General features: G+C 42.2%; 1 protein-coding gene across 3 annotated transcripts; it reads right to left on the bottom strand.

Moving 5' to 3' along the window:
• Window positions 1-304: 304 nt before the first annotated feature.
• LOC127598142 (protein arginine N-methyltransferase 8-B) lies at window positions 305-23228 on the bottom strand. 3 transcript variants are annotated; one of them, XM_052061757.1, is made up of 10 exons: window positions 23068-23228; window positions 17372-17605; window positions 15541-15696; window positions 10734-10797; window positions 9913-10055; window positions 8251-8338; window positions 5803-5918; window positions 2381-2531; window positions 819-940; window positions 305-453 (listed from the first exon to the last, which is right to left on the bottom strand). In XM_052061757.1, exons 2-10 carry the CDS (start codon window positions 17450-17452, stop codon window positions 370-372), a joined length of 1005 nt encoding a protein of 334 aa, XP_051917717.1. In that variant the 5' UTR covers window positions 17453-17605; window positions 23068-23228; the 3' UTR covers window positions 305-369. The 3 variants fall into 3 exon arrangements, with proteins under 3 accessions (XP_051917717.1, XP_051917714.1, XP_051917715.1); XM_052061754.1 differs by lacking the exon at window positions 23068-23228 and adding an exon at window positions 22563-23060; XM_052061755.1 differs by lacking the exon at window positions 23068-23228 and adding an exon at window positions 22563-23060 and having other exon boundaries at window positions 17372-17602.
• Between the last annotated feature and the right edge of the window lie 246 nt (window positions 23229-23474).

The raw sequence follows: 23474 nt of genomic DNA, 5'->3' as shown, positions 1-23474 counted from the left end.
TCATACAGACAAAATGGACAACGCAGTCATTGGACAGATACTCCTACGCAATGAGGTCCGAGTTGTGCTGAAAAACAAATGACACAGGTACATCACTCCATTTCACCAACATCTACGAGAATCTAAATCTGAACAAGTTAGAGCAAAAACAACCCCCCCCCCAACCCCGCACCCATCATTACATTCAAAGTTGTTTAACAGTCTGCGCCCATGGTTTTATGACTGACAACATCCATAGCAAGTTGTTGTTCTCTGCCCCATCCTTCCATCCTCATTCCATGTTGTTATTTGTCCAGGAAGCGTTTTTGTTTTTGTTTTTGTCTTGCTCTGCTCCTCGCAAGTGTATTTAATCCCAGTTTCCTGCAAAACCTAACGCATCTTGTAGTCGTGGACTATCGCTGCCTCACACAGTTGTCCTTTGAAATCCAGCTCAAAGGTGAAGTCCAAGTCCCGCTGCGGGCACAAACAAAAAAAAGTTTGTCAAACATTTCAAGTGAGAATGCTGGAGGGGAAAATGTGAAGTAGTGATCAGATCACATTTTAAATGTCATGTTTTGGTTTGTGACCAACAGGTGGCAGTGTGTTTTTTCCCTGCAGTTGCACACCTGTTGGTCATTAGGTAATAGTGGCTGTAAAAAGACAGTTGTCTGCATTGCTCGTCAGTAGTCACCATACAAAAAAAGAGTTTACTGTGGACAGGCAGCTCATTGGGGGAGTCAGACGTTCATTAATACCGATCAATGTGATGTATTGATAATTATGGACATCCGGCTATCTCCACATCCGGGACTACGAGAGAAGGTTTGTGTAAGACGTACAATATTTTTGTCATTTGGCTTCATTGCAATGCTGCCAGTGATTTCCTCTCCTCTTCGCACAGTTAAGTAGTCCTCCAGGTAGAACACGGTCTGCTTCCAGTGGGTGTATGCAGCATTAGGAGCTAGGACACACACACACACACACACACACACACACACACACAAAATCAGACGTAAGATTGATTTCTATCCTCATGATCCAAATGAGGATAGAAAATAGGTGGATGGATGATGGCTGAATGAAAGTCAAGGCATCAAGCCTGAACTATGATTGATCAATTGATGAGGAATTATGCCTTTATACTTCTGAAGGAAAAACACATGCTTCTTACATGGCAAAAAATGAGTGCTACAAATTTCTTGTCTGATGTCTTGCAAAATCTAAAGTCTGCAATAAGCAGAACCAGTCGGCTTTGTGATTGTCTTGGTGTGAAGAAATGGTCCAAAGTGGCACGTAATAACACTTCTTGAACACAGTACGTCGGCTTTAAATGGAGGAAACCTCTTTCTTATGTGTGTGTGTGACTATCTGGACATGTGTGTGTGTTTTATTTTTTTTGGATCTGACTGACAAAACAATTCAGAGCATGCTCGAGTGCTCTGACCGTCACTGACAATAGCTTAGCTGACATTCAAAATATGAGGTGCACTTGGTTCAGAATGTTCAGCCTGCTGTGCTGTGGCAGCAATACATCTTTTCTTGTCTGTATAAACAGTTCTTTGAGTGTATTATATAAAAGGAACTGCCAAATGAATCCTTTTTTGGTAAGATCTTGTTGTCATGTAAATTAGGAGATGAGCTTGTATTTTCCCCTCTACTTCTCCCTGGTCAGGCTACTCCTGTTTTTGTCCAAATTGAGATATTTATCCCAGCATATGCTTAGTGATTAGGATTGGAAAACTCCTAACTATAAAGGGAGTCGTTTTAGAGAACGAGAGCTAAAATTACACGGCTATATTGATGATGATTTTGGTGTATTATATGAGCATGTAATCATAAAATGACTGCCAATCAACTGCCATTTCTAACAAATGCAATTTATCCTATCGCCACTAGAGGTCAGTCCCACTACATCATAGCAGTTTGTCCCTCTTGCATACACTGTACCGCAAACTGCAACTTTAAAAAGGCACATAAACTTAAAGGAATCCCTCTTTGACAGGGTCAGTCAAAACCAGTTTGAAAATTATTAGCAAAAAACAAACACAAAACAAAACAAAAAACACCTTTTAAACATAGCTCTTCAATGGGATATCATAACTGCATATCGCGCAAATGGCTGGTCAGTGCAATTGTGTCCCTGTTCTTGTAGAGATTAGATCAACTCCATGGGGAACGGAGACAAAGCAAATATTCGAAAATGTCTGGAGACTCACAATTCAATTGTGGTGCTGATGAGATACCCTGCCCTCTCACACACACATATTAATTCCTTCTACCCTGCGACGTTCCCTTTATATTTGTTAGGGAAAAGGTTCAATCTAAATGAGCCAACATTCATTCATGTGACTTTTCAACAGCACTTAAAACAATTCAAAATAAAATAGCTGTGGCATCTTACCAGTGGAGAAACCAGTTTTTTTATGACATTTGGTGAATTCGATGTTGAAATAGGTGACTAGTGCATGTATGTAGTCATTTCTCTGGATCTGCAGGCAGAATGCTGTTGTGAAAGAGAGGTCTTCAGGCTTCACTGTGTAGATGTCCACCTCCTGTTAGCGGAAAGAGATGGATCTCTTACTTATACAGTAAGCTCACAGGTAAATCATCATCAAGCCTCATATCCAACCATTCGATTGTTGCAGGCTTGTACGTGGTCACCTGGTCTCCTGACTCTGATAAAGATTGTGGTTAGCGACAGATTTGTTCAGCTATGATACCACTACACTATTAAGATTTTTATGTTCAATGACATTTAAATGAACTTTACATCAATCCATTCTCTTCAATGCTTATCTTGTTCAGGATCAAAGGGAACGAGCATTTTACTTCTCAAATGAGCAGGGACTTTTTTTCAGATCGATACCAATACCACTAGTACTCAAATGGTGAGTGCTCGTCGATATCGATACCAAGTAATCAATATTGCGCGCACTTTTGACGCACACAATTTCCATTAAATCAAAGACAGATAACACCGGTCAACAGCAAATTTTATCGCAGATGACTTTGTGTCCCTAATTGTATTTGTGATGCTGATTTTTAAAAATGCCTGTATTTGTTTTTTTTTTAACGCATCAGGTCACTGAGACATTTTCATTTTCATAAGACCTACAAAAGCTCACACAATACGGATTTTATCATACGGAATTTATTGCTACGACATTTAAGAAATAATTTCCACCTTACTTCATAAATATTTCCATATTAAAACATTATTACAGCAATACAGTATGAATATATCACTATATTATTGTTATGAAAACCTGATGTGCAAGCAAAAAAGAAACGAGGGGAGATTTGGAATCGGCGCAAAAAAGCCCTCAAAACTTTGCTCAAAATGAATTGAAAGTGCAAAATAATACTGGTTCAATGGTTAACTGTATTAAACATGACGCAAAATGTAATTATTTCATACCAGCCGATATCAATGAATATCGATTTAATTTACTTATTTACCTATTCAAAGTAAGAACAAAACAGTGAATTGATCCTGATTGATAAGAAAATAGAACCATCCAAAAGAAAAATATTCATATGACAAAATATAGATACGTGCAAGTACAAAAAAGTGGAAAAAGGTGAGTAGAGCACTGTGTATAATACACAAGGACAAACGCTACATTGAGTGTACTTCATTCAAAAATAATACTCCTTATTAATGGACAAAATAACAATACAGTATTCCGTTTTTCTCATGTAGGAATTGAGGTAGCAAATATATATTTTTAATGGTAGTAATACATTAATAATGCACTCTGAGCATTAATATGGACCTTATAACCACCCATTTAGTGACAGAAATGGCCAATCTTAATGGCCAGATGAGGAGTGACATGGATGTAGTTCAGATGTAGTCTGAACAAATTATTACTGTATATGTTTTATGTTCAATAGCCCAAATCCAGTGTGTTGATTTGAATTCGGTTTATTTGCAGTACTGAGAAGAGTTCCAGAGGGTACTGCAGTTCATACAAAAGTTTAACGTTGCTATTCTATTATTCTATCTATTTACTGCGAGTCTGTAATGGTTTTGGTGCGGGATGATGTGTGCTGTAATACATTTTTGTGACTGTCAATAAAACCAGAGGAATATTGCTGTTGAAGATTCTTGATGTTTTTAATAAATAGCTGCACAACTCTTCAGTCATTTTCATTTTTTTTCTCACTTTGTCAGGTTGCCTGACCCTGCTCCTTGAGCCCAGCTGTTTCTTTTCCCTGTGTATGGGTGTTTTATTGTGCAGAATCGGAAAGACTAGCGGTGCTGGCACCGGTTGCAAACAGTCTCACTCTGTGAATAGTTAAGCTAGTACCGAGCGCCAATACATCACCAAATTAATACTCTCGAATATGAGTGTGTGAAGCAAGCCATCTTGAGTATTTCTTGAGTATTTTCTGATTTTGACCAAGTTTTCTTATTTATATTCCCAGATAATTTTGCTCCTTGCCCGCTAGTTCTGTGTTCTGCACCCTCCCAACTCTAGGATGCCGTTCTCCAACCCAGAACCGTTCACCCTTGGCTACCACAAGATCCGATACCTTTGGTTCAATAAACTAATCGTTCTATCTGCCAATTGTCTCCAGTCTCTGGGATTGGTCCCTCCATACGCAATTTGACTTGTGATCCTCGTTACAAACTGCAGTATAATAAATTAATGATCCGTTGGCACAACATCACAGACATATAATCAGACTGAGCTGACTCGGTGAAAATAGTATTTAAGCTGGGTGTTATTGTTGGAACCATTGTTTTGTACTTTCGTTATTTTCACAGTGCTTGTGGCTTGTTACGAACTCTCTGTAATATATAATAATTAGCATCAAAACTGGTTTATATAAAAGATAGAAAAGAGTTGCCTGCCAACTAGCACGCGTGCAAGCAAGCAGAGAGCACTGATGGAATCATCGCATCACATGACAGAATGAAATTGGGTTGAATCAATTGTAGCAAAATGACTTGGAGAAAGGTCACATGCAAGGCATCCCACTGAGATGCAGCAACGAGAGGTTAAATGTGTTTGAGGCACATCACACACTGGTATTTTGTTTTTGACACCTATTAGACTTGATAAAATATTTTTCCTTTTTCAAAAAGCTCTCCCTGGCTGATTTGATCAGTTGTTTGAAATTATTGCTATTCTGGTCAGTGTTGCCTGAGATTTGTCTCCAAATGCAAAGTTAGTCCTAATTAAGATCTATTGTTCTTATTATTACAATAACATCTGTCTGAATCAAATTTTCCATTACAGTCAGCCACAAGGGTTTGATCCTAGATTTATTTTTTTTATATTCTCCTGGCCCGACAGAACTTGATATTGTCATGTTTGATCACTCCATTTCAGTGCAAAAAAAAAATGGTCACGGTATCTGTTCCAAAACTGCACTTCATAATTTCTGTCAAGCTGGAGTTGTTGTTGTGGCTTCTGGCTCGCTTTATCTCATCTAATCGGTGGTTTACAGCTTTAGTTGCACCACTGGACATGTTTTACAGTAGAAAATCCCATCACACATCAACAAACACAAATGTCACAAAAAGTATGTCGACGCCATTGAAATAATGATCTTGTCTTGATTTATTCACAATTGTACTGTACTTAGTGTAAAATCTGTGCCTGTTTGGTTGAACACAAAGCTGATGTTTGCAGCAATGAAATCCACTCTGAGCTCATTTTTAATCGTTTTCAAACCACTGAAATTAAATATGAGACGTTGCCTATGTGACCCTAAACAGCTGAACCGAAAAAAAGGATTAATGAATTGATAATTCATTAGAACCGATTGCCGCACGCCATTTCAACGGGAGCAAAAGAAAATCTGCCATACCTTAACGAGGCAGGAGTTGGTCACGACCTGTTTGGGGTCCACGATGTCAACCAGAGGCTCCTTCATCGCCACATTGCGGATACAAGTCATATCAAAGCCGTATACGTTCTCCCACCCTTGAAAAACAGCATAATTACTCTAGTATGTTAAAGTTTAAAATATGTAAAACTCATGCAAATTGCCACTTGGCGGTTGTTTTATTGTGTGTTGAAAAGCCAAGGGATATAAACAATGTTGAGCTATGCTGTGCAGCCAGAAAACCACAACAGGCCCGGTTGCTCGTCACTGAGTTTCTGAGAATGTCGAGCTCCCAATGCCTGGAGTTAGCTTTTACAGTGTTTGGAAGCAATTTGCAATAATTTGACACATACATGAAGTCAAATACTTGGTCAACATAAAGCGATGTAAACGCTGACTTCACAATCTTAGCACACAGGCAGGATAGGAGATGACTGTACATTATTCATTGGAACGCAACTATTCTATTTGTGAGCCGAACTAATGAGCTTTTTTTTTATGGGGTAAGATTTGCGGGTCACATATCTGACAATGTTCCACATTCATATTAATGATGGTCCTTATACTAAGACGGTGCTTTGCTCTGCTCAGAGGAACTGTGAGGAGCACAAAGCCGCATAGAACGCCGCATAAGGCCAATTCTACCTCAGTGCAAAGGTCAAATGAGGCCATCTGCCCGCAGAATGACGAGACGAGTACAGTTTGTGCAACCCTCGGTTCAGTTCGCCCATGTGTGAAATTCACATTTACACAACTCCACTGCATTAAATAAATAAATAGTATCCGAAGAGTAAAAATAGTCTGACGTCCTAGCAAAGCTGCAGGCTGCCTGAATATAGTGACACTTCCACGCAACGAAGCCGCCTGCTACAGATTGCATGGAATATAAATTATCACGCAATTTAGTAGTTACATAAAAGTGACACAAAAATATCAAAAGTCAACATGCTTGCTTGTTATCTTTGATAACAGAACAGAACAAAAAAAAAACACAGGACGATATTTTACCATGCTCAGATTTACATTTTTGCAACGCATTGCTTGTAAGTCGCCGTCGAGCTACGTCACTTTCTTATCCGATCAGTTTGTAATCTGATACTGGTGATCGAAGCACAGTTCTATTTGTTTGTTAATGATTATTGAGATGCATGGGGAAGATTGGAGACACACCGTCTAACATCTTGCTGACACATCTTAACTTCTTTTTCAAAGATGACTGAAGCAAGTTCAACGGATGTCATCACCTGGCGTATTTCATGAACTGTGACTGGCAGTTGAATAAAGGTTCCTCTGCGGAGCTTGACGTTTCACAGCTTTTGTAGTTTAGCCGCACAGCAAATATATTGCAGAAGGTTGTTATGAAAACTTTATTTTATTTACGGTCAGTGTTCCACTTGTATGATATATGGACAGTATAACAATGGCTTTGGCACTCTTCTTTTGCTTTGTATCCAGAAGGAAACATCACCCACAGCCCTTGTTGTGCTTTTGGAGTGAGATGACTCAGAGATGGAAAGGCTTGTTGACTAATATTAGCCATTAGCCAGGGTGAGCGTGAGAGCACCAGTTTAAAACAAATCAGTTGTAGAACTGAAATAGCTGCATTCCGTTGAATTTGCGATGGGTCTATGGCAACATGCACATTGGGGAGCGCAGTCCTATCTTTTGTGCCATTTCTTTGATATAATCCAACACGCCTCACATTTGATCTTGTTACTTCTGTCAGAGGTTCATCCACAAACACCAGGCAACATGTTCCATTGGCACGCATACATACTCGTGTCACGTTAAGTGCATCCAACAAGTGTGAGCACTGATCTGCTACACTTTGAATAATGAGATGTTCTTTTCCTTCTCCACATTTCTCTTCCCATCGTTCTGATATAAGTTGACCTTGGTTTCTTCTGCCCACAGGCTCAGGATCTTGCTTCACTGTTGTTTTTTTGCAATATGATGAGTAGTTGCACCTAGTTGTTAACCGTCCAAATTCGAGTTTGATGATAATACCCCAACGTTACCTGACCACAAATATTCCTGACAAATAGTATGTTCATTTTTTTTCTCCAAGGAAAGCTCTGCTATCCTCCATTTTAGTTGCCATAATGATTATTACTACAAAACACAATTTGAGATTTTTTTAAAGCCAAATAAATTGACGTTTCTTCAATTGCCACGTGAGTCACTTGGTCTCAAGCCAAACAGAGCTTTTGTTTTACTTCCTGAAGACAAAAGCACATGCAGCGAAACACTCCTTTTTTGATGATATCCACAGACTGAAATTAAGTACTCATTCTCTGCAAATGTTTTTTCATGTATGCATTAAAAATGAAGGCCATAGTTACAATGATGTCGGAACCGAATGCTTTTGTACCTAAATGTAACACAGACAGGTACCAAACTGCAACACATGCATACTTGCTATGAACTTACAATGAATTTTGAAGTCTTTATACTGCCTGTCCTCTATGGCCAACACATACAAAGAGGCACGATCTGGAAACATGAGTCCACCTGGTTTCTTTTAAACAAGAAAAAGAGCAATTGTCAATTATAACTCAAATTTTAATGGTTCTCTCATGATTCGCAATCATTCATCATCTGGTGCAGGGATTTTTTTTTCCTGCACATGACACAGGTCACAATTTTATTTGGACAAAGTTCGAATTTGGTACAGTGTGTTAGTCATCATACTTGGGATCTTAATTTGGGGAAAAAACATAAAAAAACTTGATCTTTCTTAAATATTCATGATTTTTCATTGACTTAATGTCAGTAAAAAGACAAAAAGTTAATTGTTTCAGTCAAGTTTTTATAATCTCATATATTCTTAATTCTTTGGGGGATCACTAGTGGAATGCAGCTCTCCTGGTAACTCCCAAAGAAAACCTCAACATCTTCATTTCAGCCACCTGCAGCTCCACTTCTTGTTGTCTCTTCAGTGGCTCATCGGTACATCATGTTCGGCCTCACCACTGTCTGTTTTCTAACTTCACGCCATCATCTTCGCAGAGACTCTTCAATCACATCACACCCCTTTACTCCTGTCCTGAGTCTTGCTTCCACTACTCTTTCCCATAACGTCATTGCGTGGCTCACCAACTTGATTCCTCTATATAGTTAACGCAACTCTGCACATCGAGCTAGTCCTTGAAAATCCGCACCAGCACACATAAGGATATGTCATGATATCAACTGGCTTTCCACTGTAGTCCTTTTTAGGACCTTTCTAATGTATTCCTTACCAATCATTGTTACTTCCTCTTCTCCCACAATTGCTTATTCTATTCTTCCTTTGCTCTCATTTTGCTCATTCATGGCTTCCTCAAAGAATTCTTTCCATCTATGCAGCACATTACAGGCACCACACCGCCCCTTTCCGTCTCTATCCTGATAATCACCCTAACCTGCCGCATCCTGCATCCTTTCCATATCCACCTTCTTGTCTGGCCAAGCAGTAAAGATTTGTTCACCTTCACTGCCCAACATGGCATATATGTCTCTTTTTTTGGCCTTTTCTCTACGCCGCATTTCCTTGTTGTCAAGGTTGATTTGTTTGGGACCAACAGGTGGCTCTGTAGGGCTCCTCCCACAGCGGCACACCTGTTGGTCATCATGTCATTAGTAGTTTTTCTGTTAAAAGGACTCCCGGCCAGCCCACTCGGTGTCGGGTCATTGTGGCTGTTTCTGTCACTGCTTCTGTTGGTTTGTGTTTATCATGTCATATTTTTTGCTTATGCCATGAGTTTTGTTCTTACTTTGAATTTTTGTTGTTTTCAGGTCTTTGCTTTTTTCAGACTTGGTTTTCTCAGTGTTTGATTAATATGTTTTGTAGAGTTCACCCTGCTCCTCCCTCTTGCCTGCTTTTTGGGGTCCTCTAAACACCCCCCCCCACCCCCGCCCCTCCTCCTGCACCGTGCCACTTGTATTGTTATCACTTTTACTGAGTCCTCTCAATGTCCCACTTCTTTGTAGCAAACATTCCAAGTCCTCTCCTCATATCACATTTTTTTTCTTCAAATATAAAAATAAATATGCTAACTACTATTCACAGTAATAAAACGTTTGAGTTCAGTTTGTGTCATGAGTCCTTACCAGCCACTTGTCCCTGGCAAAGATGACCGTGTTCAGCATGGATTCGTAGAAGAGACTATAACCCATCCACTCGGATATAATGATGTCAACCTCCTCCACGGGGAGCTCCACCTCTTCCACTTTTCCATTGATGATGGTTATCACTAAAACACACGTTTGAAATCTCATAAAAATGCCGATTCTTTCTAGCCATGCAAAAATCTTGAATCCATCAGGTTAATCGTATCTCTGCTCTTCTGAAAGGAATGCCTGCAGATGTCATGACTTGAGATATGGAGGACTTTATGCAGAAACGTGAGAACGGAAGAAATGAAACCACAAACAGCAAGAGCTTATACAAAGTTTGCACCAGTGTTGTGTTCTTATGGAAATGTGTGGACCAGCTGGAGTTTCACCAAAGCTCTTGTGAAACTCTGCCCTTGGAGAGAGTAGCTGAGTGCAGCTTTTGGTTGCTCTGTTTGAACATTTAAAGGGTTGATACTAAGGCCAGTTTTAATGACGTGAACCCCGATACCTTTCAAAGTGATTGAAACGTGATTACGTACTTCTTCTGCCTTTCACAGTAGTTGCTGGCATACGTAGATATACAAATTAGAACTTAAAATTACCTTCCATTGTTGTTGGGTTTTTTTTTTTCATTAAACAAAATTGGATCATTTCACACAGCTGATGATCTACCATAGCACCCTGATTGGAATCACTGGTCTACCCATCTTTATGACCATGTAACTCTTGCATTGAAGGTGAAGTTGCAAAATGGTATCGATTAAGTTGTCAAAGAGAGACTCTGCATTGTCATCGTAAAGTAGAGTAGCTCTTACCGCTGTCGAGGTGGTTGGACTTGATGATCCTTTCTGAGTATTCTGAAATACTGGAACATTCAATCTGAGGGAGAGAGGAAACCATTTTTTTATCTTTTCAAAGATGTCTTTTTAGAAGAGACATTTTCATTTCAGAGTTTTTGCAGGATTAGGGGATGTGAACTGTTCATTGGAAAGAAACAAATCAACTGGAGATGGGAGGATAGATTCTCAACTGTTCATTGGAAAAAAGAAAAAACACCACTGCACATTATATTCCATCTTTCTGGGGTCATTTCGGGGAAATGCAGCCATCATTTGACAGAAGAGCCATCTGGTCAACACGAAGACATCAGAAGAGGAAAGAAGTCTCGATGTGTTGCATTAATAGACAACAAGCTACCCTTTTGGTATGATTACGTGGAAGAATGAGGTCTTTTGTTTTAGCGAAATAAACTGAGCACAAGTATCGAGGAGACCTCCACTGCAAAGGACACCACAATCGGGATCTCCTCTTAGGCATTTTCTTTAGAAATAAAGATCAAACCTCTGCTTTGAAGTCTTGACTGTTATTTCTTCAATAATTCAAGACAGACTATTAACGTACATGCCACATTTTGTCAGCGTTGTTTCATTATCAATTAAATAACTGCAACAATGCTAATCTGTTAACAATTATGTTGTGAATAATGCTTTTGTTGCATGCCATTAATACCATAGCATCATACTGACTTCTTAACACCAGAGTGAATCAGTGAGTTTTGTTTTTTTTTTTTGATTGGCACTGTGTGTGTGTGTTTTTTTTATTCATGAGCGTACGTTTTTGTCACCAACGCGAGACGTCCAAAAGTTAATTTCAACCTACTCAGGTTATAGGTTATACATCGTATATAGTTTTTAGTGTGTGTGTGGGTGACTTGAATAGGGAGTCACGTAAGCCTCTCTTCCATTCCCAATGAAACACAACAAGCCTGCTACGAAGATGACACAATTCTGCAGTGCACCCAATAGCTGTCATCAGAGACGGATTCCCCACGATCCCGAAACAAGTTTGTTTTTGCTTTGGCTCGACTAATCATTTGTTAAATGTTTAAAAGAAAATTGTTACTTTATCATTTTAAGACAGAATACAAATGTAAAGCACATGTGACCTGATGGCATAGGTTATTTAGTACGTCTCTTGGACATGCAATCTAGCAAGTGAGTTATAGGCACTCCTGAATATCAATTTCTTCTTTCTTCTTTTAAAATGTACACATGATAGCATAGTGTTGAGTTGGCCTGTAGCCCGGCCTTTTCACCTCAATGGATGGCTCATGTTTCATATGATGCCTTATTAACTCTTGAGTAGAGCGGTATGGGCATATTGCAATGCTCAAAAGTAGATTAGATCCCTCAAGTCATAGTTTCATTTTTTTGTGTTTTTGAGCACAGCCAGATGGGTGTGAGTGACACAAAAATCAGCCGAAGGAGAAACATAAATGCTGGGCAGTACCTTAATCATTCCTCCCCTGGAGCAAACATATACCTGCAGTCCCAAAATAGGATCCATGTGGTTAACCTAAGCTAGCGGTGCGTATCCTCAGACATGACCTGACTAGCAATTACTTGTGCCCTCAGTAAAAGTGAGAGAGGGCTCTAAAATCGTTACTGCATGGCATGTGTACCGACCTGAGAGGCCAGAGCACTTTTATCACCTGCCTGAGACAGGAGATTCTTCGCCGGGAAGGACCGCCGCACAAGGCGGAGAAAGTACAGACATGTCCTCCCGTCCGTCATCATGGGGAATGTAAGATCACTCCCTAACAAGATGGATGAGCTGGCGGCGCTAACGCGACATCAAAGGGAGTACCGCGAGGCTAGCCTAATGCTACTCAGAGTCGTGGCTAACAGCGATCACTCCGGACACACATGTCGAGTTGGAAGGCTTCCAACTCATACGTGCGGACAGGAATGAAGGGAGTGGAAAGAGAAAAGGTGGGGGACTTGCTGTTTTTGTGAACGACAAATGGTGCAATCCGGGGCATATCACGATCAAAGACAAACTCTGCAGCCGGGACATTGAGCTGCTAGCCATTAGCCTCAGGCCCCATTATCTCCCGAGGGAATTCTCACACGTCATAGCCGTGACAGTGTACATCCCCCCGTCGGCTAATAGTGATGCAGCGTGTGATGCCCTGATGACTGTCGTGAGCAGGCTGCAAATACAGTCCCCCAACGCCCTGCTGATCATCTCTGGGGACTTCAACCATGTCTCTCTGTCGTCCTCCCTTTCAACCTTCAAGCAGTATGTAACCTGTGCCACTAGAGACGATAATATTTTGGACTTGTTTTATGCCAATACCAAGGAGGCACATAAACCCCTCTCCCTCCCCCTTCTTGGAAGAGCAGACCACAACTTGGTATTTCTCGAGCCTGTGTACAAACCCCTGGTGCACAGGCAGCCAACTGTGACCAGAATGGTCAAGAAATGGTCATCGGAAGCTGAAGATGCTCTGCGGGACTGCTTCGCGACAACCAGGTGGGAACTCTTCAGCGAGGTTCATGGGGAGGACATTGATGCACTCACTGACACCATCACGGACTATATAAACTTCTGTGAGGAGAACACCGTACCCACCAGAACTCTGCGGTGTTTTTCCAACAACAAACCATGGATTAATCCTGACATAAAGACCCTGCTGAAGGAGAAGAAGAGAGCTTTTCGGTCGAGAAACAGAGAGGAGCTGAAGGCCGTGCAGATTCGGCTGAGAAGAAAGATCAGGGAGGGGAAGAAGATATACAGGATGAAATTGGAGGACCAGTTACAGGTCAGCAATGTCACTGGTGTCTGGAGGGGCCTGAAAACCATCTCAGGCCATGACAGCCCAAAGACGGTGATCGAGAAGGACAAGGACTGGGCAGATGGACTGAACCATTTTTTCAACCGTTTCGACCAGTCGTCTGTCCCTTCCCCCAACCACAAACTGCAACCTCTCTCACTGAGGACTTCTTCTCCTCCCCCTCCTCTTTCGACCAGCTCTCATCAACCCAGTATGTCACCTGGTTCCTGCCTGTCCGTCACAACAGAGCAGGTAAGGAACCAACTGAGGAAGATGAATGTGAGGAAGGCAGCAGGTCCGGACAAGATCAGTTCCCGGCTCCTCAGGACCTGCTCTGACCAGCTGTGTAACATTGACCAGCACATCTTCAACCTGAGCCTGAAGCTGGGCAGAGCTCCACAGCTGTGGAGAACTTCGTGCCTGGTCCCAGTGGCCAAGACCCCCCACCCTAAGAAGCTGAACAGCTACAGACTGGTGGCGCTGACGTCTCACCTGATGAAGACGCTGGAGAGACTCACCCTCGCCCACCTTCGACCGCTGGTGAGCCCGTCACTGGACCCGCTGCAGTTTGCCTATCAGCCTGGCATCGGCGTGGAAGACGCCATTATCTACCTCCTCCACTCAGTGCTGTCACACTTGGAGAAGGCTGGGAGCACAGTGAGAATCATGTTCTTTGACTTCTCCAGTGCCTTCAACACCATCCAGCCCAATTTGCTGGGAGGCAAACTGCAGAAGGCCGGAGTGGACCACCATCTCACAGCATGGATCATAGACTACCTCACAAATCGGCCGCAGTACGTGAGATTGCAGAGCTGTGAGTCGGACGGGCTTCTCTGCAGCACTGGAGCGCCGCAGGGGACTGTTCTGGCTCCATTCCTGTTCATCCTCTACACCTCGGACTTCAGACACGACACTCCAAACTGCCACCTTCAGAAGTTCTCCGATGACTCTGCGATTGTTGGCCTCATTACAGAAGGGGATGATCGGGAGTACAGGGGACTGACAAAGGACTTTGTGGACTGGTGCCAGCAGAATCTCCTCCAGATCAACCCTAGGAAAACTAAGGAGTTGGTTGTGGATTTCTGCAGGAAAGAGTCCTCACCAGCACCGATGAACATCCAGGGTATGGACATAGAGAGGGTGACCTCCTACAAGTACCTTGGTGTTCTTCTGAACGACAAACTGGACTGGTCTACAAATACGGACACCCTGATTAGGAAAGGACAGAGCCGACTCTTCCTACTCAGGAAACTGAGGTCTTTTGGGGTTCAGGGGTCACTCCTTAAGACGTTCTATAACTCGGTGGTGGCCTCGGCCATCCATTATGGCATTGTCTGCTGGTCAGGCAGCATCTCAGCCCGGGACAGAAAGAGACTGGAGCGACTGGTCAGGAAGGCCAGTTCTGTCCTGGGTTGCTCCCTTGACGCTCTGGAGGAGGTGGGCAACAGAAGGATGCTAACTAAGCTAAAAGCTATGATGGCCAGTCCCTCCCACGCCCTCCAGCCCGCCCTGACAGCACTTGGTAGCTCCTTAAGCCAGAGACTATTACACCCGCGCTGCAAGAAGGAGAGATACCGACGCTCGTTCCTACCAACTGCTGTCAGGCTGATGAATAAAAAAATAACAATCATAATAATAATAATTAAATGATGTGAAGGAAAATTGTAAATAGTACTGCGATTTATCCATTTGTGTTCATATTGTATTTAATTGAAAGATGTTTGTTGTTTTTTTTTTCTCTTTCTCCTTTCTTCTTTCTACATACATTCTTGCTGCTGGAGGCTGTAAATTTCCCCAGTGTGGGACGAATAAAGGATATCTTATCTTATCTTATCTTATCTTATAAACCTGACCCATGGTGCAGCGGTTCAAATGTCCAGATACATATGAAACAAGCCATACAGAGAGCCGCATACCATACGCGCTATCAATATGGGCTGCGGCATGGATTTCGAGCCTGTTGCTTTGCCACTGTAAACCTCCATACAGAATGTTGTGTTACCTACCCCATACACATGCTTTGCTCCTGCTTTGGCTGCAAACATGGATAAGATCCCAGTGCCGCTTCCAACATCCAGAACTATTTTATCCTTGAACACGTGCTTGTTGTGGTACATGGAATTGCGGTAGGTGAGCGTCCTCACCTCATCCTTCAACATCTCCTGGTTTAAATGTAAAACAAAGCAAGGTGAGAAAGATGCTGATAAGGGTGACCCTGTGGGAAAGTGGCAATTTGTTTCCCTGAGTTTGAAATACGGTCTGACAACTGTGTTTGTGGATTTGCTGTGATATATGCACTGTGTGCTCGCCGTGTATTGTATCAAAGTCGCATGATTTTACAAACGAATCAATCAAAGGTGTTTTGGGAGGACTCCCATGAGCCTCTGGGCTCAGTCTATTTATTTCTCCTTTTTGCCTTTACCTCGCGTTGTGAAGTGTGGTCAGAAGCTAGATAAATGTACCCTGACTCTTCTCCTAAATCATTCGTCGAAAAAAAAAAAGTGTGTCACAGATCAGACTAAGTTGATGTTCTCTTTTTGTGAAGCCTTACTAAAACTGGACATAGTTAACATTTATCTTCATTCGAGGAAATGTATGCAATGATTTCAAGACGCATTTTAATAAGATGACATAAGTGTGGTGCTGTTTGGTTTTATTCATGAGCGCTACAGCTGGATCAAGCGGATGTGCAGATTCATTTGCATTTTTTGTATCTGTCTGTTATATATTATTTTACTTGTGTCTCTGTCTTGTTCGGTTTATGTTCATATTTTTCAGGAGTGATAACGTCTTCTGACCATTCGTAAGAGGATTGAATACATTTCTGTCATGACACTTGAATGGTCGGTCCCATGGCACATCACGTACAGTTGAGTCAGAGTTCACTTTCAGTAGTTTTGGCAGTATTGTTGGAGGAATGTACTCTTGGACGACCAGATCCAGCTAACAGAGTTCTGGTAAAGAAAGTGATTGCTTTGTGTCACTTGGCCCCCCACTTTACTGCGTCGGATTAGAGTGAAAGAGTTTTGCCCTGCAAGTCAAAAAACAGACATTGTAGGATACTTTGCCTTTGCTAGAGGTCTGTGCTCAACCTATTCCATATGTGTTAATAAGGCCTGTCTTAATGACATCATTATGGACAACTTTAAACCATTGAAGTGCTTTCAGTTCATTTACACTTGTATTTGTTATGTTTCGGTCTCGTTACGTTTGGTTTTGGTTCCTCATGTGCCCTTTTTTCGCCACCTGTTGTCGTTATCAGTGTCCCTTGTGTGAAACCAATTAGCTCCCTCAACCCTTTGTGTGTTGTCCAGGTGTTTCTCGTTGTCTCGTCACTTTGCTTGTATTTAGTTCCCTGAGTTTCTGTCAGTCTTTGTTGGGTCATTGTGAGTATGTCAGCATACGTGCGCTCCTGTCATGTTTTGTTTCTTGTTATAGTTTGGTTTGATACTTGCGATTTCTGGGCATTTTTTTGAGTACTTCGACTTGGTGTCTTTTTCCATTGTACTCCTTGTGTGTAGTTTTTGTGAAATACATTTTGATCAATTCACCCTGCCTCCCTGCTTTTTGGGGTCCTACTCCACCATCTTGCAATACGCGACAGTATTGGTGCTTTCTGTGGCCGGGTTCGCTCTCTATCCCTGACAAGTGGCAGGGATTCACTGTGCCGAAGTGCAGTAAATTCACATGAAAAGTGCCTAGCAGTGAATGAAAAATCAGCTGCTGTAAAATAGTTCCAAGTGGACAATTTACTAACGTTGTTTCACCTGCACAGGTTCCATGTGCCAATGATTGTCCTTCCAATAAGCGTGCTAACAGCAGGATATAACGACTTACCTCATGGATACCAAAGTGGGCGTAAGAGTCAAAGTAGTAGTCTTTTGAGGTCATATCCTCTGGATTACAGAGCTTTCCCATCTTGCCCCTTCCAGAACAGGTTGGAAGGCTGGCAGCGTGTGGTGAATGTGGTGGGACAAGAGGTCTTGGGGTGGTCTGGACGGAAGGCACAGGCTTTGGCAAAGAGGTTGGCTGAGCCGACTGTGATGCAACGATGCGGACCGGCTGTGGCTGCTAGAGAAACAGTAGATGAAATTTATTCCCAAAATGATGATGCTTTGTGATTTTAGAAATGCACCCTAAGAATATGTACACATTTAACATGAAAATGAACAAAGTGGAATTAGGTTAAGAACCATCTGTTTGTGTCTTAGATTTCTTTATTCTTTAACAAGCTCGAATGCCAGTTTGGAGCTCTATGTTTACTGTTTAGTGAGTCCAAACAGTCCACCAATTCTGGAGCGTACTTGGATCTCCATCTTGAAGTCAGTCTGTCTGTCAGCACAAGGCAATAAACTGTTGTTCTGCACAGAAGGTGCACTTATAATGCCCTGATTATTTTTTCTAAGGCCTGCTGGGTAGCCTGTAACGGGCTGTGCATTTGTGAGTGAGTGAAATAGAGAACCCGTAACAAAGAAACGGATACACTGAACAGGTCATTCTAGTCTTGACAATCCATCCATCCATTCATCCATCAACCCAATTTGTAATCTGCTTATCTTCACGAGGGTCGCGGGCATCTTGACACTCCTCCTGATCTTAATTGTTCCCGCTGGCAAAAGCAATAAATTGTTTTCAGCACAAAAGGGTCAACATGTCCAGAGTCCCTTCCCTAAATGAATGTTAATGGATTGCTCACTGGTAGCCTTTTTGTGAAAGAGATGTTCACACGTGTACCTCGACATTGGAGGATCTGGAAAGACAAGAGAAATAGGGCACGGGCTGGAATCGGCTCTAGTCACCTGTGACCTTACTGAGGAAAAGTGATATAGAAAACGGAGGATGGGTTGCTCATTCTATACATTATGTGGTTTGTTCTCTTATCACATACCTCTCATGTGGTTGAGATGAAAGTAATTTCATCTGTGCTGTAAATAAAGTTGACTTGAACTTGAACTCGAACTTAATGCTGCTCTATCGATGTTCAGTCATGTCAAACTTGATTTGAAATGGAACAAATTAAGTCTTGAGGAACTCCAAGTTTTAAGGGGACAGATGTGCACACAGACAACCATGTGCGAAAAAGTTGACCTGATAAATTATATGCACTCAAAACCTTTATAGTAGCTGCTTGTGTGCTAATTCATCGATTGTACTGCCACTAGATATGCGAGTGCTGGCCTCGCAGAACCTGCACTACCCATTATCTGTTTCTCTTATCCTGTTCACTGTGGCAGGATTGCACTCCTCTTGCATTGTCAAAACCAATCAACCATTAAAAATGGAAAGTTATGGCCAAGTGTAGAAATTCAGAATGACAGAGATATCTGCTTGGCCAAGGTCACAAGGTTTAATAGAAACACCACACATTGGAAGAACGTTCCAGTGGGGCGTATACATCACATTTATATTTGTGAAGATTTTGCATTGATTGTAGACTCCTTGTTACAGTGGGTAATATATTGTGTGGCAATTCCAAAGAGTTAAATTGATGTAGCCTGAGCCAGTGCACTTTCAAAGTATTCATGAGTAAGTTACTGAGCACGTTGATGCTGTGGTATCAAGTTTTGAGCAGAAGTCGTTAAAAAAATAAAATAAATTTAAAAAACGCCCAAGATGAAAACAGCAGCAAATGAATGAGAAATATTCTGTCAATGAATGCCACACAACTGATGTTGGTCAGGACACAGGGAACGCGACCGAAAGGGATGAACCAGTCCTTGTCTGAGCAGACCATCTTGAGACACAAGGAAAAGTCCCACCTGTGTTGGCGTACATTTGCATAGATCGAAAAGGTACCTTTTGCTTGATATCCTGTTAAACAGCTGGGCTCCATCTTTAACACTATTATAGAAAAAGAGCAGCATTATAGACCTAGAAACTTTGGTTCATATAACTGTGCAGTATTATACATCACTAATTTAACTCAAGTCATACAGTAATTGAAATCAATATAGAAAGTGATAAAGGGGTTTGAATGAGATCCGGAGACAATAAACTCATAAGTTACTGCAAGTGAAACATTGTTTTATTTAGAGTCATATTGCTAGTAAATATTTAGGGACACTATCCACTTTTTCTGATGTGACCTTTGCCCTCTCACAGACGTACTGGTCATTCTGTATCACTGCTGTGATATCATTCATCATTCATTAAACAGAAACATTACATTTGTAGTAGAGCTGGTAAGTAAAGGGAGTGGCTCAAACAACATCAGTGCATCTTCAAATGCACTGGCAAATGCAAACCCCTCGTGCAGGCAATCAGAAAAATGTGTTCTCAGTTCTTGGATGTATTGTATCTCTATATATACATTTAGCTGGATGGATAGCTACATAGATATTGAACATACTAGCACTTTGTATTTTAAATGTTGTAAATGTCCAGCAGAAAGATCAATGAGAATAGTGAGCACTGAGCATAATGATAAAAGAGTGACTGATATCTAATTCAGGAGCATCATTGTGGTGCACGCGGGCAACCGGTAGCCCTCATGGACAGTTCGCTGGCCTGTTCTAAAAGTAGCTCACCAGTGATAGGACATTTAGATTTTCTCAGAATGTTACCAAAGTTATCATTTGACAATATAAATCGTTTTTCTCTTGGTACTTTGGTTTCCTCCCACAATCTAAAAATATCCTGGGAGGTTGATTGAACGCTCTAAATTGTGCCTATATGTGATTGTGAGCCTAAATGGTTTGTCTATGTGCATCCTGTGCTTGTCTGGCAACCAGTTCAGGGTGTATCCTGCCTACTGCCCGAAGACAGCTGAGAAAGGCACCAGCACTCCTGCGACCCATCTGAGGATAAGTGGATCAGATAATGGATGGATAAAAGGTGCTTTGTTACAGCTTCAGCTGTTGTGAAATGCACTACACCATTTAATTCATTGATTCTGTCTCATTTTCATTATCTTGAGGTAAGATTTCCGATTCGAAGTCTGGTAAGCATGGTCCTGTTTTTTTTTTGGTCTATTTTCAGATGAATGAGACTTTCACTCATCAGTCCCCTTGCTGAAAGAAGTCATAGGTTTATGGTGGTCGGCTGGTTAGATTGTGCTGACACCTCACAGTGTAGAGATTGTGGGTTTGAATCTAACCCTGGCCTTCTTGTGTGGTGTTTGCATGTTCTTGCATGTGGGTGTTGTCCGGGTACTCAGAATTTCTCCCATATTCCAAAAACATGCATAGTAGGTTAATGGAACACTTAGTATAAATTGTCCCTAGGTGTGAGTGTGAATGGTTGTTCATCTATGTCTGCCCTGTGTTTGGCTGGCAACCAGTTCAGGGTATACACCGCCGACAGCCCAAAGTCAGCTAGAATAGGCTTCAGCACGCTCGATCCTCGTCAGGATAATGGATGAAGATAATGGATGGGTTTTATATATATATATAATATATATATATATATATATATAGGCGGCCCGGTAGTCCAGTGGTTAGCACGTCGGCTTCACAGTGCAGAGGTACCGGGTTCGATTCCAGCTCCGGGCCTCCCTGTGTGGAGTTTGCATGTTCTCCCCGGGCCTGCGTGGGTTTTCTCCGGGTGCTCCGGTTTCTCTCCCACATTCCAAAAACATGCGTGGCAGGCTGATTGAACACTCTAAATTGTCCCTAGGTGTGAGTGTGAGTGCGAATGGTTGTTCGTTTCTGTGTGCCCTGCGATTGGCTGGCAACCGATTCAGGGTGTCCCCCGCCTACTGCCCGGAGACAGCTGGGATAGGCTCCAGCACCCCCCGCGACCCTAGTGAGGATCTAGCGGCTCGGAAGATGAATGAATATATATATATATATATAACACACACACACTCACAGCTGTTTGATGTAAGAAGTTCCACTGTATCCCAAAATATTAAAAAGACTTGTCATGGAACACAGTACTGCACTGCAGCGCATAGTACCTAAAAAAATAAATAAAAAACTCTTTCCAGAACAAAGTTAGATTGGGTCAATAAATTACAATATGAAATATTCTCGAACCAAAGCAATCATACGAGCATACTTAAAACAACAACAATCCTTTTCTTGCCACACAAAGAGCTATTTATGAATCTCCAGTGGTTTACAATAACCTGTGTAGCATTGAGTGACCTTTTGGTTGGCTACAACTGCTTCATCTGATGCAGGAATTTCTAAGCAAGCAGTTTCAAACCATCCAGCAGTCCAACTACAAGGTACAGCAGCACCATGGACAGCGCTATTGGAGGTCAATTAAATCGAGGTACATTCAGCATCAAGGTGCATTGGTCAAATCTAGTTAGACACAATAAGAGTTTGTAATATCTCCCGCCCCACTTGTCTAGCTAAACAATTACAAATCTAAAAAGAGGCATCTCTCACTACGATGCACCATTGCCAAGTATACTATCTGGTGTAATAATAAAATAACACCACTCTGATAGTGTGAATACAGACTTGAAATCTCTCAGTACGATGCACCACAGCAACCGATACTATTTGATGTAACAATAAAGTAACACTTCTGTGATTGTGTCAGTGCCAAGTTATTTATATGATTATCTTTGTAAGAGCAGAATGTCTGCTGCATTGCCTTCGTACATGGATGTTGTGGGAGGATAAGCATCCAGATCCTACTGTCTATGTGGTGTGTTGTTTTTTTTTTATGGCTAACTGCTCAACGTGAAAACGAGGGCTGGCACTGATGACTTTTCGCAAACTGTATCATTCTTCATGCTGAAATCCCTGTATGCCCCCCACCCCCCCCCCCCCCCACCAAATCCTTCAGACTGAAAAAAAAAAACATGGTGTACTTGTAGACCAGACGATGCAGCTACTATATGCAGGATGGACAGCACTTGTCTCTTTGATATTTTAACAAACACAAATCGCTGCTGCTGAGAATGCCATTTCAAACTGAATTAAACAAAATTGCGAGGAGAAAGCGTTGATTGCCCACGAGGTAACTTTCGCACCGGAGGTAGGACCCTCAGGACAAATATGAGCGTCAGAGTCCGAACAACTAAGTGCAGCCGAGCGGTTTTGCACAAGAAAAAAAGAACTGACAGACTTACCTCAATGCTCTCAGAATCCGCCATTTTCCTCCTGAGGAGCATGCAACGGGACGAGTGCTTAATTCCCATAAGGAAATTTCTATTTTAACGCTTGACAGGTGAGAAAGCAATGTGCACCTCCCGCGTTCCGGACGACTTGGTGATTTGTCATTGAATTCTCGTCATTTTCATTCCGAAATGCAATGTTCTCTCGACATGTGGTTAAACTGCAAAAAACTACACGAGCGACCAAAGGCGAGCAACGTGCCGTTGCTACCAAGTCGGACAGCTTCCATGGCACAAAAGTTTGCAATCCACTGGTGTTCTTTGTCACGGCGAAACGCGAGAAAACATGAGCTGAGGTGAAAATACGTCAAGCGATACTATGTCCCAGGATGAACAAGTGCACCAAAAAAAAACGGGCAGGAGGCACTAAAAGCAGCAGCACGTAACAGCGAATGCCAACCCACTTTGATTGATTCCACTACCGCAACGTTGCTTCTAAAAATAGTAACAGTGCGGTTACCTCACAAAGCGCACGCACCCCCGGCGCCGCCGACTACATTCACGGAAATCTGATGAGCCCACGCTTTGATACGTGTGCCACCGTTCAGGTCCCCCTTTGCATTATAGTAGGCACACGATCTCATCACTGTCTGACTGCTCAAGTTTACTTTAAGTTGCACACACCGAGCCGCCGCTCCCTCTGGCTGTTAATACGACTACGAATGATGAGATAAGGGCTGATGTTTGCACGCTTATGCTTCCCCTTCCATGCCCGTTGTGCATCTCGTCAGGAAGCCTTTGCGCAACCCGATGCCCCCCCCCCCCCCCCCCCCCATCCATCAGTTGCCACAAGCGTACGCGCGCCAGTCTGCAGCAGTCTAGTGTGGGTTAGCATTGCTCAGGTGGGCAAGGCATGCATTGCGACTC

Source organism: Hippocampus zosterae, chromosome 3 (genome assembly GCF_025434085.1).
Source record: "Hippocampus zosterae strain Florida chromosome 3, ASM2543408v3, whole genome shotgun sequence".
NCBI classification, from domain to species: Eukaryota; Metazoa; Chordata; class Actinopteri; order Syngnathiformes; family Syngnathidae; genus Hippocampus; species Hippocampus zosterae.
This window is presented reverse-complemented; position numbering and strand designations above follow the sequence as displayed.